Consider the following 14,943-nt stretch of genomic DNA (forward strand, 5'->3'; position numbering starts at 1 on the left):
GTATGTCTGATAATATTTTATTTTTTCCTGAAACAATCTTATTTTTTTATTTTGGCTAGAATAAAAGAATTTTTAATTTTTAAAAGCCATTTTAAGGGAAAAAAATATAAGCCCCATTAAGCTATATTTTTTCCTGATAATCTACAGAACAAAACATCATTATACAATAACTTGCCTAATTTCCCTAACCTGCAACTGTGTGTGTGTGTGTGTGTGTGTGTGTGTGTGTGTGTGTGTGTGTGTGTGTGTGTGTGTGTGTGTGTGTGTGTGTGTGTGTGTGTGTGTGTGTGTGTGTGTGTGTGTGTGTGTGTGTGTGTGTGTGTGTGTGTGTGTGTGTTCGTGTGTGTGTATTTTTTTTTTTGTATAGTAATGTATCTGTATGTGTGTGTAATAGATACATATAGTACACAAACGTAAACTAATATGTAGTCCAATAATAAGGGGTTTAACTGGGGAAATAGTTAGAAGTTAATTAGAAGTTTGGTTTTTCTAAAAATAAAAATGGTCTTCATTTGTTTCTCTTCCACTTGATGCAAATAAGTTTACATTATTTCTACTGTTGAGCACATAGTATAGTTTAAGCAATATTGGAAACTGGTATATGTTGACTTTTATATTAAATTGTATAAAATCAGTGGCTACTGGTTTTTAACATACAGTAATTAATTATTTTTTCAGCAGAAAATAAACTCAACAGTTGAACATACAATGTTTTGTTTAAGCTACTGTAAGCTGGAAACAGATGTTAGTTAAAAAATATATATATATAATTTCACGTAAAAAATTGGCTGTATCCATGCTTTTTTGCAATTTACTTGATAAACAGGGTTGTTAGGACAGAGTAAATTCCTAGTGGGGATTGCCGTGTTAGTATGTAATGGATTGTACATAAAGAACTAATTACATGTCTTGTAATGTTTTACTTTAGGTTATGGAGTACAATATGACTTTGTCTGTCCAACACAACTTTTCCCATGGCTACAGTTAAAGAACACTCAGGGTCTATTCTTGGCTGGGCAAATAAATGGGACCACTGGCTATGAGGAGGCAGCTGCCCAGGTACACCATATAGACAACATTCTCATTGATGGTAATGTATTTGACATATATTTAATTCAGCCTGTAATTCTACATTACCACATACAGGATTGCCAAAACTATCGACTTTGGTACCAGTTGATTCAGAAATAAAAGAACAATTACTTGCCAAAAATGTAGTACAAGTATGACAAAGTATCTCTTCTAAATACTACTCAAAGTATATGTATAAAGTAGCCCTACTAAAAGTATTAAAGAAGAGTAAGTATTATAAGTCACATTTTCAAAGTGATTTTAAGTAAATTTTACAAATTCTATGTAAATTGTGTCTAAGTAAATGGTGTTTGAAAGTTAAAGTATTTGCCATCTACATACAGTTGAAGTCAAAATTATTTCAATGTTGTTTCCAAATATTTCCTTAATTATGCTTTACAGAGCAAGTAATTTTTCACAGTATTTCCTATTATATATTTTTTCGTATAGAAAAAGTCTTACTTGTTTTATTTCAGCTAGAATAAAAGAGTTATTAATAACACAATAAAAACAGTTTTTAAGCAGTCCATTTTGAAGGGTCTTGAAACACCAAAACACATTTGATCTGTTGACAGTCGTATATGCGTCCCAAACTGCTAAAAACACTATTTGGACTCATATATTTCACTTAAAATGAAATATATGCTGCAAGGAAGGTTTTGTTTTCATTTTCTTTCTATGAGAGCGCTGCTGGACTCACGTGTGGATTACAGTGCACGCGACGCGTGGCAGAAAAACGTTTGTAAGGAACATTTTCTACTCTAGAGCTTTTCTCATCTGAAAATGGTGAAATCCGGATTTGCTGCTCGTCTCCTTTAAAAAAAGACACAGCTCCAGTATGTGCTGATTGTCCTGTCTACAGATTTGGCAAGTTTGTGCGATTAGCGCCCTTCCTTTGTTCATTCAGATGGCAAAGTTATAGTTCGTATCGTCTGAAAAATCCGCTGTAAATGCTGCTCTCAGTGTAAACATGTGAATACTGCAAGCAAACTATTGCCGACCGTCGTGTTTAATTTTCGCAGCATTTTGTGACAGGATTGTTTACACACACGGCTTTCTGACCTACAGAGTGCATCTGAGTTACCGAGAAATGCAGAGGTTTTTTCTCTTATACAACGTGCAGTATCAAACATTCCTCTATCATTAAACACACTGTCTTTCTCCCCTGCCTCTGTTTTTGTTTTTCCTCTGTGAAAATCAGCGCTTGCCCAAATGGAAACTACCATTTTTTTTTCAAATATTTCCCCTTCCCCTCAAGGAAGGTATGTGAATAACAAAAAGCATTTGCATTTAGTGAAAGAGTTTCTGCCTATAGGAAAGGCACACACTTCACAGTGGTTCAAAAGATACCTGAAGTTATATATCTATTGTTTTGATTCGGTCTATTTTTGAGGGAATGAGACCATTGTACCAGTCGCACAGAGGCATTTCAAATGATTTTAAACATGATAGATAATGTCACTTGGGTTGATTTAGAACATTCAGACTTTGAAATGACCGTTCTGTGTGAGTTGAAAAACGTTTTAAATGTAAATGGAAAAAAGGAGGGGAGCTGGTTTTTCCCATATTGCCACATGCTAAGTTTTGGAGCCGATTGTCTCTGTTTTCGGCTCATGTTTGAATTGTCAAAGACATCAAAATATTTGTGATATCTTACGTCTTACAAGTGAATGCAATTGTTAATCTGGTACATGTAGTGTTCGTTGTTGCGGTAATGCAGCAGACGATTGCAATTTTAAGAATTTAATCTGTTGTAGAAACAGTTACATTAAATGATCTGTAATAAAAAAAAAATGTCCAATACACTGGCACCACTAAATATTAAACCAAAGAAAGAAAAAAATTGCAGGAATGCAGAAATACTGTGAGCTATGTGTCCTTTGAAAGTACATTTTAATCTGGAGGGAGTTTAAACAGGTTAAATTTAAATGTAACAACAATTTAAACAGAAATAGTTGTTTTCACTATAAGTTTAGCATACTACAATCATGTGACTTAATTAAAAATTATTATATAATTTTTTCTAATACATGAAAATATTTTATATTTTTAAACATTTAAACAGTAGTATTTATTTTCATTGTTCTGTGACTTTGTTTTATGTGTATCTTTTAAGGGCTTGTGGGCTGGGGTCAATGCAGGTCGAACATCTCTCTCCATGTCTCCATTGTCCTTGTCACGCACACAAAGCTACATCGGAGTTTTAATTGATGATCTGGTTTGTCATGGAGTAACAGAGCCATATCGTATGTTCACAAGCAGAGCTGAGTTTAGAACCTCCCTCAGACCAGACAACGCTGACCTGCGACTAACTATAAGAGGTACTGTAATAATTGAAAATTAAGTCAAAGCTTTATACATACATATTTTCTAGGAAAAGTTGTTTAGAAATGTACAATTAAGCATTTTATGGTATATCTTATGGTTGTATGGGTGCATGCATTTGCACCCTTATGCTGCGTTCTCACCAGAGGTGGAACGCGCGGATAAATTGCGCTATTTGCGCGTAAATAGCCGCGTGAACATTTGAGTTTACTCACTTAATTTGAGCGTCAAACCCCGCTTCATTCGCGCGTCAAATCCGCTTCATTCGCGCTTCAAATTCACTTCAGAACAGACGTGGATTCGCGTGATGGGCAGGGCTTCATATCGCGCCGCAGGATGTCTATTCGTGCGTTTGCATTGACTTAACATGTAAATATCTCGTGCTTGACGCGCATTCCGCATCTGGTGTGAATGCAGCATAAGGCATGGTATTGTGCATGTATTCCAAATGAGCTGTTATTTTCATAATCATTTAACCAGCCAATTTTTTATTTTATCATTCGATTAATCGAATTTGAAAGATTAATTAAAGGACATCATTCTTTTTCATCTTTTTCATTTTGAGTATGATGTCAGTTACATTGTTTACTTTCCTCCATCACTAATGTATATTTCAAATTCAAGTTCCATAGGACTATTGTAAAACATTTACAATAATCTTAGCTTTAATCCACAACTGGGAAACAGTAATCGGCACATGCCGTGTAGTGGGACGAGATTGAAGATGCACATTTTGCCAAAATGTTTCTTACCTGTAATTTTCCAAGATTTGGCAACTGCTATAAATTACGCTCAGTGGCATTATTCATTTCTAATAAATGAACATGCATCTGAAAACTTGTTTGTTACAGCTTAATAAATATGACTGACACTTTTACGATCAAAAACTTGTGCTCTCCAACACCTGCACATCACATTAACAACTCACATTTGCCACAAACATGCATACTAAAACAGCATACTACACATGCGCAGTAGAAAAGTAACTAAAGTATATGATATACAATTAAACATGAGTTATATAACACAAGAAATTATGATAATTACTTTGAACAATAAACTATAAAATATGGATCTTACCTGTACCAACATTGAAGTGATATGTGACATAAAACCTGAAATATGTACTGTTTAATGTCGTGGTTCCTAACTTTAGTCCCAAGCACCCTCTATCCTGTAAATTTTATATTTTTAAAACACCAGATTTAAATATTCAGCATATTAGCAGAGAGATCCATGAGAAAAACTGTACACCTTTGTGTATTTTTTCTTTTGTAGCATTTCAATATCTCTGATGAACTTTTGAATAGATCAGGTGTGGCCAACACTGTTCCTGGAGAGCCACCTTATTGCAGATTTCAGTTGCTGCCCATATCAAACACACCTGAACCAATTAATTAGTACCTGAACACCACGTGATAATTACAGGCAGGTGTGTTTGATATGGGTTGCAACTGAAATCTGCAGGATGGTGGCTCTCCAGGAACAGGGTTGGCCACCCCTGGTATAGATACTAATAAGTAAATAGTAAACTAATGATAAATATTGTGTATCAAATAGAATGTAAGAAATAAGGACTTCTTTTAGAGGGCACATAATTTACCCCTTTTACAAGATATAAAATATACCTATAGTGTTTCCAGAATATGGAGGTTAGGGTAGAAGTGCACCGGCAAAGACCAGGCGAAGAAAAAGACTCTATGCCTACGCGTACTCACTGTGCGCCCCTGGGAAGAGGGGGACGGGGGCTGCGAAAATTACCCTTTTATCAGCCTGCAAGTCCCATCCCTCTAGGCAGTCAATCAATTAGAATGGGGGACAAGCCATTTCTGACCCCACCGCCAAAGCAACCATGCATTGCACTCCGTAGAATGGTAACCAGCCCAGTCTGAATTCATAAACTCCTCCAGAAACTATACCTGGATGATAGAGCTTTCAGCGGTGCTTCATACTGAGCCAAGCCCAGTTTGATGAACTGTTGTCTGGTGTCACCAGGAGGATTTTCCCCAGGACACCAACAACAGGCGCTCCGTCATAATCACGCCCCTACAAGAGAAAGCTCCTGATTAGTTAATGTGGCGCAAATGTCTGCTGAAGTTCATATTTTCCAACTCGAGCGATTCATGCTAATCGCATCATTTGCGCCGCCTTATGCACACGTATTGTGCCACAGGATGATTATTTGGATCTTTGCATTGACATAACATGTAAATCACTCGCACTTGATGCTTCTTTCGTGTCTGGTGTGAGCACAGCATAAGGCTTCTCCACACCATAACTCTCTCGGATGTGGGAAAGACATTGAAGGTGAACTCATCTATACATTTCACATTTTCCACAGCTCAAGATTCAGTGCTGGCACTATTAAAACCTGCATTTTTTAATTTCCTTAAACCTCTCTATTGAAATAGAGCCCAGTTGTTTTAAGGGGTGGTCCACTACGATATCCTTTTTTAAACTTTAGTTGATGTGTAATGTAGCTGTGTGAACATAAACAACATCTCTAAATGTAAAAAGCTCAAAGTTCAATGCAAAGGGAGACCATGGTTTTTACAGTTAGCTTAGCAAAGCCTACAATGAACAAATTTTGGGGACTACAAAAAATACTTCTGGCCCTTGTGAGACCACAAAGGTTCCAGGTGCCATGGCCAGAGGTGCTGTAACGTTATAGCAGAGATGGAGCTAAAAATGCATCCAAACCCTGATATTTCCACAGAGTTTCATCTGTTTCTGTATTTGGGTTTTCAAAGGACACGACACAATTACAGTAGTGCTTACAGTTTAATATTAATTATGTTCCAGAGAATTTTAAAATACATAGCAAGCATATTTTGACAAAACAGCTCCAGAATCTCTCCCTGTTCAGTGCTGGATTTGGTTAAAATCTCCTCAAAGCAGAAGCTGTGAACTATAACCTGAACCTGTTTTTATTTGTTAAAATTGATCATGATATGTACAGTGTCTAGCGTTAACAGTATGTTGTAGCAATGATGTAAACAATGGGTAATGCTGTTTTGCACTGCAAACGATTTAGCTACAAATTCATATTTATCAGTCAAACAGCTGTAAACACCCACACACATACACTTCAACAGCACATGCAGTGTCTCTCTATGTGTGTGCGCGACTTTCCATTGATTCTCTTTAGGCAGCTTTTCCATGCGGTTTACATCTCACATAATGACGATATGTGATCATTCATAATAAAGTGATATGCATATAAGTGTACTATGAGTGTGCTGTGAGAAAAGTAACAGGTCAAGAAAATTTATTTTCTTTTGATTAAAAACATTTAATTTTGTAACAAATGTAGTGATCAGCAGTAAAATCAGGAAATTAATTTCATATATGATCAAATGCTGCAGCCAGTTGAAGTGTAATTTTAACTCTGCCACTTTCATTTAAGCTTATCAGTTAAGAGTGGCAGTGGAGACAGCGAATAACCATCTGTCCTTTGTTCTTCTGAAGAAAAAAAATGTGTTAAGCCACAACTTTCAGAAAGGGTTTTTGATATAATCAATATTCTCTCAGACAGAGAGGCACACTAAGACCATGGATTACAATTATCTCACAAAGTGGACACAAAATTGGATATTTTACTTTATATATGTCCCATGCTCTGCACTGTTATTGAGAACCCCTACAGAGAACCCATGTAGTTGGGTTACACACATTTAACCCCGGAGTAGCGAAACTATCAATTACAAAATCACCTCTGTCTTCATTGTGGCCAGGCAGGCCATTTGAAATCTATGTGTTAATCCATTTGACTATAAAATACAAAGAAGAAATAATTACAATTACTGCATTAATAGACTCAGGAGCTACAGAAAATTTTATAGCCTGGTTATTCACAGTGTCACAATCTTTCTCTCAGCCCCTGTGATTTCCTTCTTGCAGTGAGGCGCTAGAGATCGCCCTGAAGGAGAAGGCAGAATATTCATGTAAGATGCACTGCCTAGAATTTCTGCTCAAAATTCCTGTTCAAACTCTTTCAGTAGTACCTACTCAATATGATGATTTTTGTGCCGTCAGAATACAACGATCTCACTGAGGCTTTCAGTAAACAGATAGCTACACAACTACCTCCACATTGCCCCAGTCACTGTGCTAATAATTTTTCCCCCGGCTCAGTTCCCCCAAAGGAGCACATTTTTCCTCTCTCTCAACCCAAATGGAAGACAATAAATGAATATATAGAGGAATAATTGGCTAAGGGCTTTATCCAACCTTCTACTTCCTCAGCATCCAGTGGATTTTTCTTTTATGTTATCGAGAACTGAACGAAGCGACCACTAAATTTTGTTACCCCTTACCTGTTATGTTGCCCTCTGTCCTGGAACAGTTAAGACTAGTTAAATACTATACCAAACTCGACTTACATAGTGCATATAATCTAGGTCGGATTCGTGAGGTAGATGAATGGAAAACGGCTTTCTCTACCACTAGGAGGCACTATGAGTACACAGTAATGCCCTTCGTCCTGGCAAACTGTCCTTCTGTGTTTCAATCTTTCATGAATGATATGATGGATTGGTGGATCATTATTTACATCAATGACATTCCCATCTATTCCAACACTTTAGAGGAACACATTGAGCATATGTACAACTGGTTCTTTAATGACTGTTTAAACATAGATTGTATGCCAAAGCTGAGAAGTGTGAGTTCCATCAAACCCAAATCTCTTTTCTGGGTTAGGACATCAGTGCTGACAGAACTGCTATGAGTTTTACCATAATAAAAACAGTGCTACAATGGCCCTTATTGAATACACAGAAAAATTTACAGCATTTCTTAGGCTTTTAAAATTTCTATCACTGTTTCATCAAAGGTTTAGCTTCGTTGCAGCTCCATTAACTGCTATGACCAAATTAGATACTTCCAAGCTATCATGGTCCCCCGAAACTAAACACTTTCTCCAAACTCAAAGTGAGGTTCACGACAGCATCTATTCTCTGCCATCCTAATCCAGACTTACCATTTATAATTGAAGTCGATGCATCCAGCACAGGGGTCAGAGCTGTACAATCACAATGTCAAGGCAATCCATCCAAAATGTATCCATGCGCATTCTTCTCACATAAGAAATGATGGTGTGGGAAACCTGTTGTGGAAAAAAAAGATTCTGGTCTGCAAAAATATTCTAAGTCTCTAAGTCAAACTTTTCAAAAAATGACAAAGTCTGAGATCTCCGAAGTCTTTAGACGAAGCAGTTTATTGTTACAGCATCAGTAACAACAGAGACAGGTCGTTCAAGTGTCCGCCAAACATAAGCTTGCACACAGTTTAAATACATTTCTGTGTCTTAATGCTCCACCCAAATCTACACATTACACACCTCCATCAGCTTCTCCGCTGATAGGATCTTAAATCTCTCAGGTGCCCGCCACCAATAGAATCTCAGGGTCTTTCAGGTGTCTTACCCATGTCCAATTAAGGTCTTTCCTTCCTGTTTCAAAAGTGATGATTCATCCAAAAAACAATGCTCGACAATATATCTTGTTCACTGTCCACTGAGCTGTCAACTGTAAGTTCAGCTGAAGTTCATAAGTGGTCATAAATTTTTGATGTCAGTACAAATGAGTGTGGGCGCATGTGCAGGTGCACTTTATCATGAGTTACAGAACAGGACGCAGGTTTCCTTTTGGCCTTGCTTCCATAAATCAACCCTCATTGTGACATTAATGCTGCTCTTCTAATTTATCTTCTTATCTCTGACTGCATTTGCACAGAATTACTTTTTTTATTAACCAAAGCACACATACCTGATAATAATGCCACAGGTATGGGTAATAATACAATAGATAATAATAATAATATAATATGGATATCACTCAAATAAGCATATAAATGAGAGTAATACATTCATCAGAAATTCATCAAGACACAATGAATTCCCCAACAAATCCCCCCTTAGAGGGACTCTTATCAGAAGAAAGTCCCTCTCCTAACCCTCAACCGGATTGCAGCATAAGGTACCAACATATCAGTCCAATCAACCTCACTAATGCAACAAAAAGTTGCCCTTCACAGTCTTTACCAAATGTCAGAATCATTATGTTGCACTCCAGTGGAGAGGCGGAACCAAACATCTCCCTCCTCATTTGACTAGAAGGGAGTAAAAGATCCCGCCCCCCCTTATCTAATAATCAATCCGGGGGAATACAAACCACATTTAATACAAACAATACAGACAATACAAATGATAAATAAAGCACATAAATGAATGCGTTTGTTGAGTTCAGCCTTGCAGTAAGAATAAAATATACGTTTCATACTTGATTAAATCCAAAAGAAGATATATGTAAAAAGAAATGAACCCCTTAGTATAAAATAACATTCACGGCGCCTCCTAAAAGGAACACGAGTTTGAGGTAATAGGTCCCACGTTGCCAGAGGTACTACTGAGTACTGTCGGGTGTTGGAGCAAGCAGCGGGCTTTTAAGCCACCAGTAGAGCCTACTCTTGCAGCATCCGCCAGCTTTGAGATGATCGTTAGTTCCACAACTTCCATAAAGCACTCAGTTCAAGTCCTCTTTCCCTGTGAGTAATACATTAAATGTGATCCCGGCAGCTTCGATAAATGTCCATTTTATACCCAAAAATATTATATATCATATTCATGAAATGGTAATATTGTAGATTACATGGTAGATATTGTTCATTACAGGTCCTTCTGTTTGCTTTGTCTTGTAGCACGGATAATGACCAGCTTAAAACCTCTTTTCATGTGTGTCATTCTGATAAAAAAAAAGAACAAGAGAAGAAAAATAGAAAAGAAAATAGAAAACAACATAAAATGACTTGCATTGAGTATGAATAATTTTTGGTGCATTTATGAAAAAGAGTGTCTAAATGCCAAAATAATAAAACAAAACATCCTCTAACTACCTGCCTACACTATTCAGCATTCTAATAGTCTGTCTACACTTGAAAACAAAGAAATAAAATACATGTTATACGCTATCTCCCTTACTTTCCACTTTCTACTTTCCAAAAATATGGCACACTCTCAAATAAAATAAAAAAGTTTGATACTCATCCAACCAAGCCTGCAGTAACGCGTGGGCAATCGTTCTCATAATGTGGATCCCCTTCCGAGGATTCCGAAAGCATGTTTTCATAGTCATAGTCACTGTTGAGATGGGTTCCCCTTCGGTTGGGGAACTTCAGTGCCATAGAGTGGATGAAATCCACGAATGGGAGGATTCGGTTCAGAAGCCGCTTGTCTGAAAGAGTATTGAACGGGCCAATGAAAGCAATGAATTGGCAGCGTAAGCTTGCACAGGTGTACTTCATTGCCAATTATCCCAGCATATAAGCACACCTGGGGCGAGCAGACGCCATCCTTTTCGCTTCAGAGACTTTCTGATTGAGTCGATGAGGGTTCCTCCTGCTGTGACCAGCGATTCTGAGCGAACGAGAGCATTCTCCCGGTCCAGAGTGTGTACACACAGCGGCAGACGGTCGAGCTGGGTTTCTCCCTTGCCTGGCGTTCTTTGGGTCCGGTCCTCCAGAGCGGTGCGTATAAAGTTGCAAACTTCACAGAAAGAGCAACACAGTCGTGCAGCACGTCCTTTTCTGGACGGCGCTCCGACTGTGCGTTTCTGGATGCGGTGGTTTCCTGTCCTCGGATGATGGGCACGGGCACTGCGCTACATGTCTGGGGGTCCAGCATGTTAATGCGCTGCTCGCGGGCAGTTCATGTCGTCATTGCGATGCCATGACTGTTGCGCAAGGTCGCGGCTAGCCTTTGCAAAAGGGCGAACCACCCCAGTTGTCCCCTGCTCTGCAGCGGGCACTCGGGCAGATCCGAGGGTTTCAGCGAGAGATAATCCGTCGCCCACGGGCCCGCGGACCTCCCGCTCCTCTAAGCGCTCCATCCAAGCTTCGGGCGGGGGAAGCGATCCGTCTAACAGATGGTAGCCCTTACGCCCGATGAGGGGAACTTGCTCTTTCCCCGCTGAAGGGCGGGGCCCCATTTCCAACGGCACTTTTTATTTACTGCCATGAAAATATCATGAAAGAGCACTTTTCCACTTCCCCAGATGTGACAGCCCGAAATCTGCCAGTCTGAGACGCTATGCTTTCTAGCTTGCAGATTCGGTGCATTTCGCCAGTGGCTCACGAGCGCTGGGAGGACGGTCTCCTTTCTCCCACCCCTCGAGCCTCCCCTCCGGAGCTCGGGTGCGGAGTGAGAGCGAATATCTCACCTCCAGCTTTTCCGTGGGACCCGCGCGCTTCCCGGATCAGCACACCCACTCCGCGCTGCCCCACTGCTGGTACGTCAGCGATTGTAGTGATGAGTCCATTAGCGAGAGCTCTGCCTGCCTGGTTAGCACAGGCCAGCTCTTCGCGGTGGCTCATACGCACAATCAGACTCGGCTATGTGATTCAGTTCGCGAAACGGCCCCCCAAGTCTCGGGTGTGTATTCACCAGGGTCAGCCCCCTGTCCGCCCCTGTCTTGCGAGAGGAGATTGCTGTCCTCCTGGCAAAGGATGCAATCGAGCCGCTCCCTCCAGCCGAGATGGAGAGGGGGTTTTACAGCCCACACTTCATCGTGCCCAAAAAGAGTGGTGGGTCACGGCCAATCCTAGATCTGCGCGTTTTGAACCGCTGTCTGCACAAGCTGCCGTTCAGAATGCTCAAGCAGAAGCGCATCCTCCGGTGTGTTCGTCCTCTGGGTTGGTCTGCAGCATTAGACCTGATGGACGCGTATTTTCATGTCTCCACTCTTCCTCGCCACCGTCAGTTTTTTTCCCTGACCGAGGGCTCTCTCGGCACGGATGCACTGGCCCACAGCTGGCCTCGGGGCATGCGCAAGTATGCGTTTCCCCCAGTGAGCCTGCTCGCGCAGTTACTGTGCAAGGTCAGGGAGGACGAGGAACAGGTTCTGCTAGTTGTGCCCTTTGGCCCAACCGGACCTGGATATCAGAGCTCTCACTCCTCGCGACGGCCCTCCCCTGGCGGATCCCTTTGAGAGAGGACCTACTCTCTCAGGGACAGGGCACCATCTGGCACCCTCGCCCCGATCTTTGGAACCTCCACGTGTGGTCCGTAGACGCGAGGAAGACTTAGGTAACCTACCGACTGCGGTGGTTAATACCATCACTCTGGCTAGAGCCCCCTCCACGAGGCGCGCCTACGCCCTGAAGTGGAGTCTATTCACTGAATGGTGCGTCTCTCACAGAGAAGACCCCCGAAATTGCCAGATTAGTGTTGTGCTCTCTTTCCTTCAAGAGAAGTTGGACAGCAGGCTGTCGCCCTCCACTCTCAAGGTTTACGTGGCCGCCATCTCCGCTTATCATAGCGCGGTAGCTGGCGGCACCGTGGGAAAGCATAACCTCATCATCCGGTTCCTTAGGGGTGCTAGGCGAATTATCCATCTCGCCCCCCTCTCATGCCCTCTTGGGATCTCGCCCTCGTTCTCACGAGTTGCGATCCGATCCCTTTGAGCCACTCGAATCAGTATCTCTAAGATTTCTGTCCCTGAAGACAGCTCTGCTGGTTGCGTTGGCCTCCATCAAGAGGGTCGGGGACCTGGAGGCATTTTCGGTCAGTGACTCGTGCCTGGAATTCGGGCCGGATTACCCTCACGTCATCCTGAGACCCCGCCCCGGTTATGTGCCCAAGGTTCCTACCACCCCCTTTAGAGATCAGGTAGTGAACCTGCAAGCGCTGCCCCTGAAGGAGGCAGACCCAGCCCTTTCTTTACTTGTCCAGTTCGCGCTCTGCGCATTTATGTGGACCGTACTCAGAATTTTAGATCATCTGAGCAGCTCTTTGTCTGTTATGGCAGTCGGCAGCAGGGAAGTGCCGTATCGAAACAAAGATTATCCCACTGGATTGTGGATGCCATTCACTCGCTTATTCGAGTCGAGGTCAGCCGTGTCCCCAGGGAGTGCGTGCACACTCCACTCGGAACGTTGCATCCTCTTGGGTGCGTGCACGCGGCGCCTCTCTAACAGACATCTGTAGAGCTGCGGGCTGGGCGACACCCAACACATTTGCAAGGTTTGCAAGGTTTTACAAACGTTGTAGGTCTGCCCACTGGTCAGCCCGCGTTTTGGGTATAGGTGCCTGCTATGTGTGATCCGCACTAGGCGATTCCACATGCTTATTCCGCCACGGTTAAGTCCCCCCCCTGGGTGGACCCGTGTCTTCCCTCTCCGCTAACCACTCTTTGCTATGCTAATTTCTGCCATCTATCCCCCCCTTGGGTAACGGATGGCCTCCGCAGCGTCCTCCCTATCGGGACTGCACGCTTCCCAACGTACTGTCGTATTTTCCTAGAATTATCTAGATGCTCACGACTTCCCAAAAATATATCTAAATCCGTAAAACTTCTGTTGAAGTAGGATAAATTAGGGCCAGGGACAGGTTGGAGGACCGTGCCTCCCATGATGTGGGTGCGTCACGCTTGCTTGACAATCCCCTCATCGAGGGCGTTGGTAAGGTGCAGTCATTATGGCACTTTCCATACTTCTCCCATTCGTGGATTTCATCCACTCTATGGCACTGAAGTTCCCCAACCGAAGGGGAACGTTCAAGGTTACAGAAGTAACCCTTCGTTCCCCGAGGAGAGGAACGGAAGTGCCATACTCCATCGCCAAAATGACTGTCCCTTAGCTGTTTGAAAGTCTCTTCAGCTTAAAAGGATGGCGTCTGCTCGCCCCAGGTGTGCTTATATGCTGGGATAATTGGCAATGAAGTACACCTGTGCAAGCTTACGCTGCCAATTCATTGCTTTCATTGGCCCGTTCAATACTCTTTCAGACAAGCGGCTTCTGAACCGAATCCTCCCATTCGTGGATTTCATCCACTCTATGGCACTTCCGTTCCCCTCCTCGGGGAACGAAGGGTTACTTTTGTAACCTCGAACGTTTGCGCAGTTCCTTGTAACAGTCTGGCAGCACTGGCTACCGTCAATCTGATAAATGACACAACACAGCAAAAAAGAAAAGCAAAAAACAATTATGGCAACATCCAAATATGACATTCTTTATCAACCATTGTCCCCGAGATCCAAATATGGAGTCAAACCAATCACTCAAGTTTTTGTCTCGTCCAGCTTTTTCCTTGATTACGATACACCTGTGGCAGTTTATTTGGAATATAGACGCAGCAGTAGTCTCTTTTAGCTTATCAGTCAGCTTTCTCCTTTCCAGTAAGGCTCAGAAGTCGATTGTTGATAGGTCTTGTTCAATTCCATTGTTCGGTTTTTCTTCACCTGGGGAAAGATTATTTCTTGACTCATGTTCACATGTGATTTCATGTGATTATGATCATTGACAGCAGCATAATTTTCTTCCAGAGTAGTGTCCTCCTGTTGTTCCCCATAGGCTGGCAGGTTTGCATCCACCAGCAGGTCTGCTGTTTCTCCTTCAACCAGTTCATGTTGCCCTTGACAAAATTCAAGAGAGTCATTACTTGTTGTTTTATGCTGCTGATGTGCTCCCTGTGCTAGATCGCCACAGTTTTGTTGACTGTTTCTTGGCTTCGGAACTCTGGTACAATGGTTTAAATGGTATCAGTTGTTGTTG

At 41.8% G+C, this 14,943-nt stretch overlaps 2 protein-coding genes across 10 annotated transcripts in view; both read left to right on the forward strand.

Moving 5' to 3' along the window:
- Positions 1–14,943, forward strand: part of mto1 (mitochondrial tRNA translation optimization 1) — a 95,265-nt gene that overhangs the window by 51,918 nt on the left and 28,404 nt on the right. For all 9 annotated transcript variants that reach the window (XM_087274435.1, XM_087274440.1, XM_087274433.1 and 6 more), the window contains 2 exons: positions 929–1,059; positions 3,188–3,392. In XM_087274435.1, the coding sequence (XP_087130561.1) occupies positions 929–1,059; positions 3,188–3,392 (336 nt within the window). The remainder of the gene's footprint in view (positions 1–928; positions 1,060–3,187; positions 3,393–14,943) is intronic.
- Positions 11,417–14,352, forward strand: LOC147841333 (uncharacterized). Its single transcript, XM_087275999.1, has 2 exons — positions 11,417–13,951; positions 14,261–14,352. Exon 1 carries the CDS (start codon positions 11,483–11,485, stop codon positions 12,476–12,478), a length of 996 nt encoding a protein of 331 aa, XP_087132125.1. The 5' UTR covers positions 11,417–11,482; the 3' UTR covers positions 12,479–13,951; positions 14,261–14,352.

Source organism: Danio rerio, chromosome 12, assembly GCF_052040795.2.
Source record: "Danio rerio strain M-AB ecotype USA chromosome 12, GRCz13ab, whole genome shotgun sequence".
NCBI classification, from domain to species: domain Eukaryota; kingdom Metazoa; phylum Chordata; class Actinopteri; order Cypriniformes; family Danionidae; genus Danio; species Danio rerio.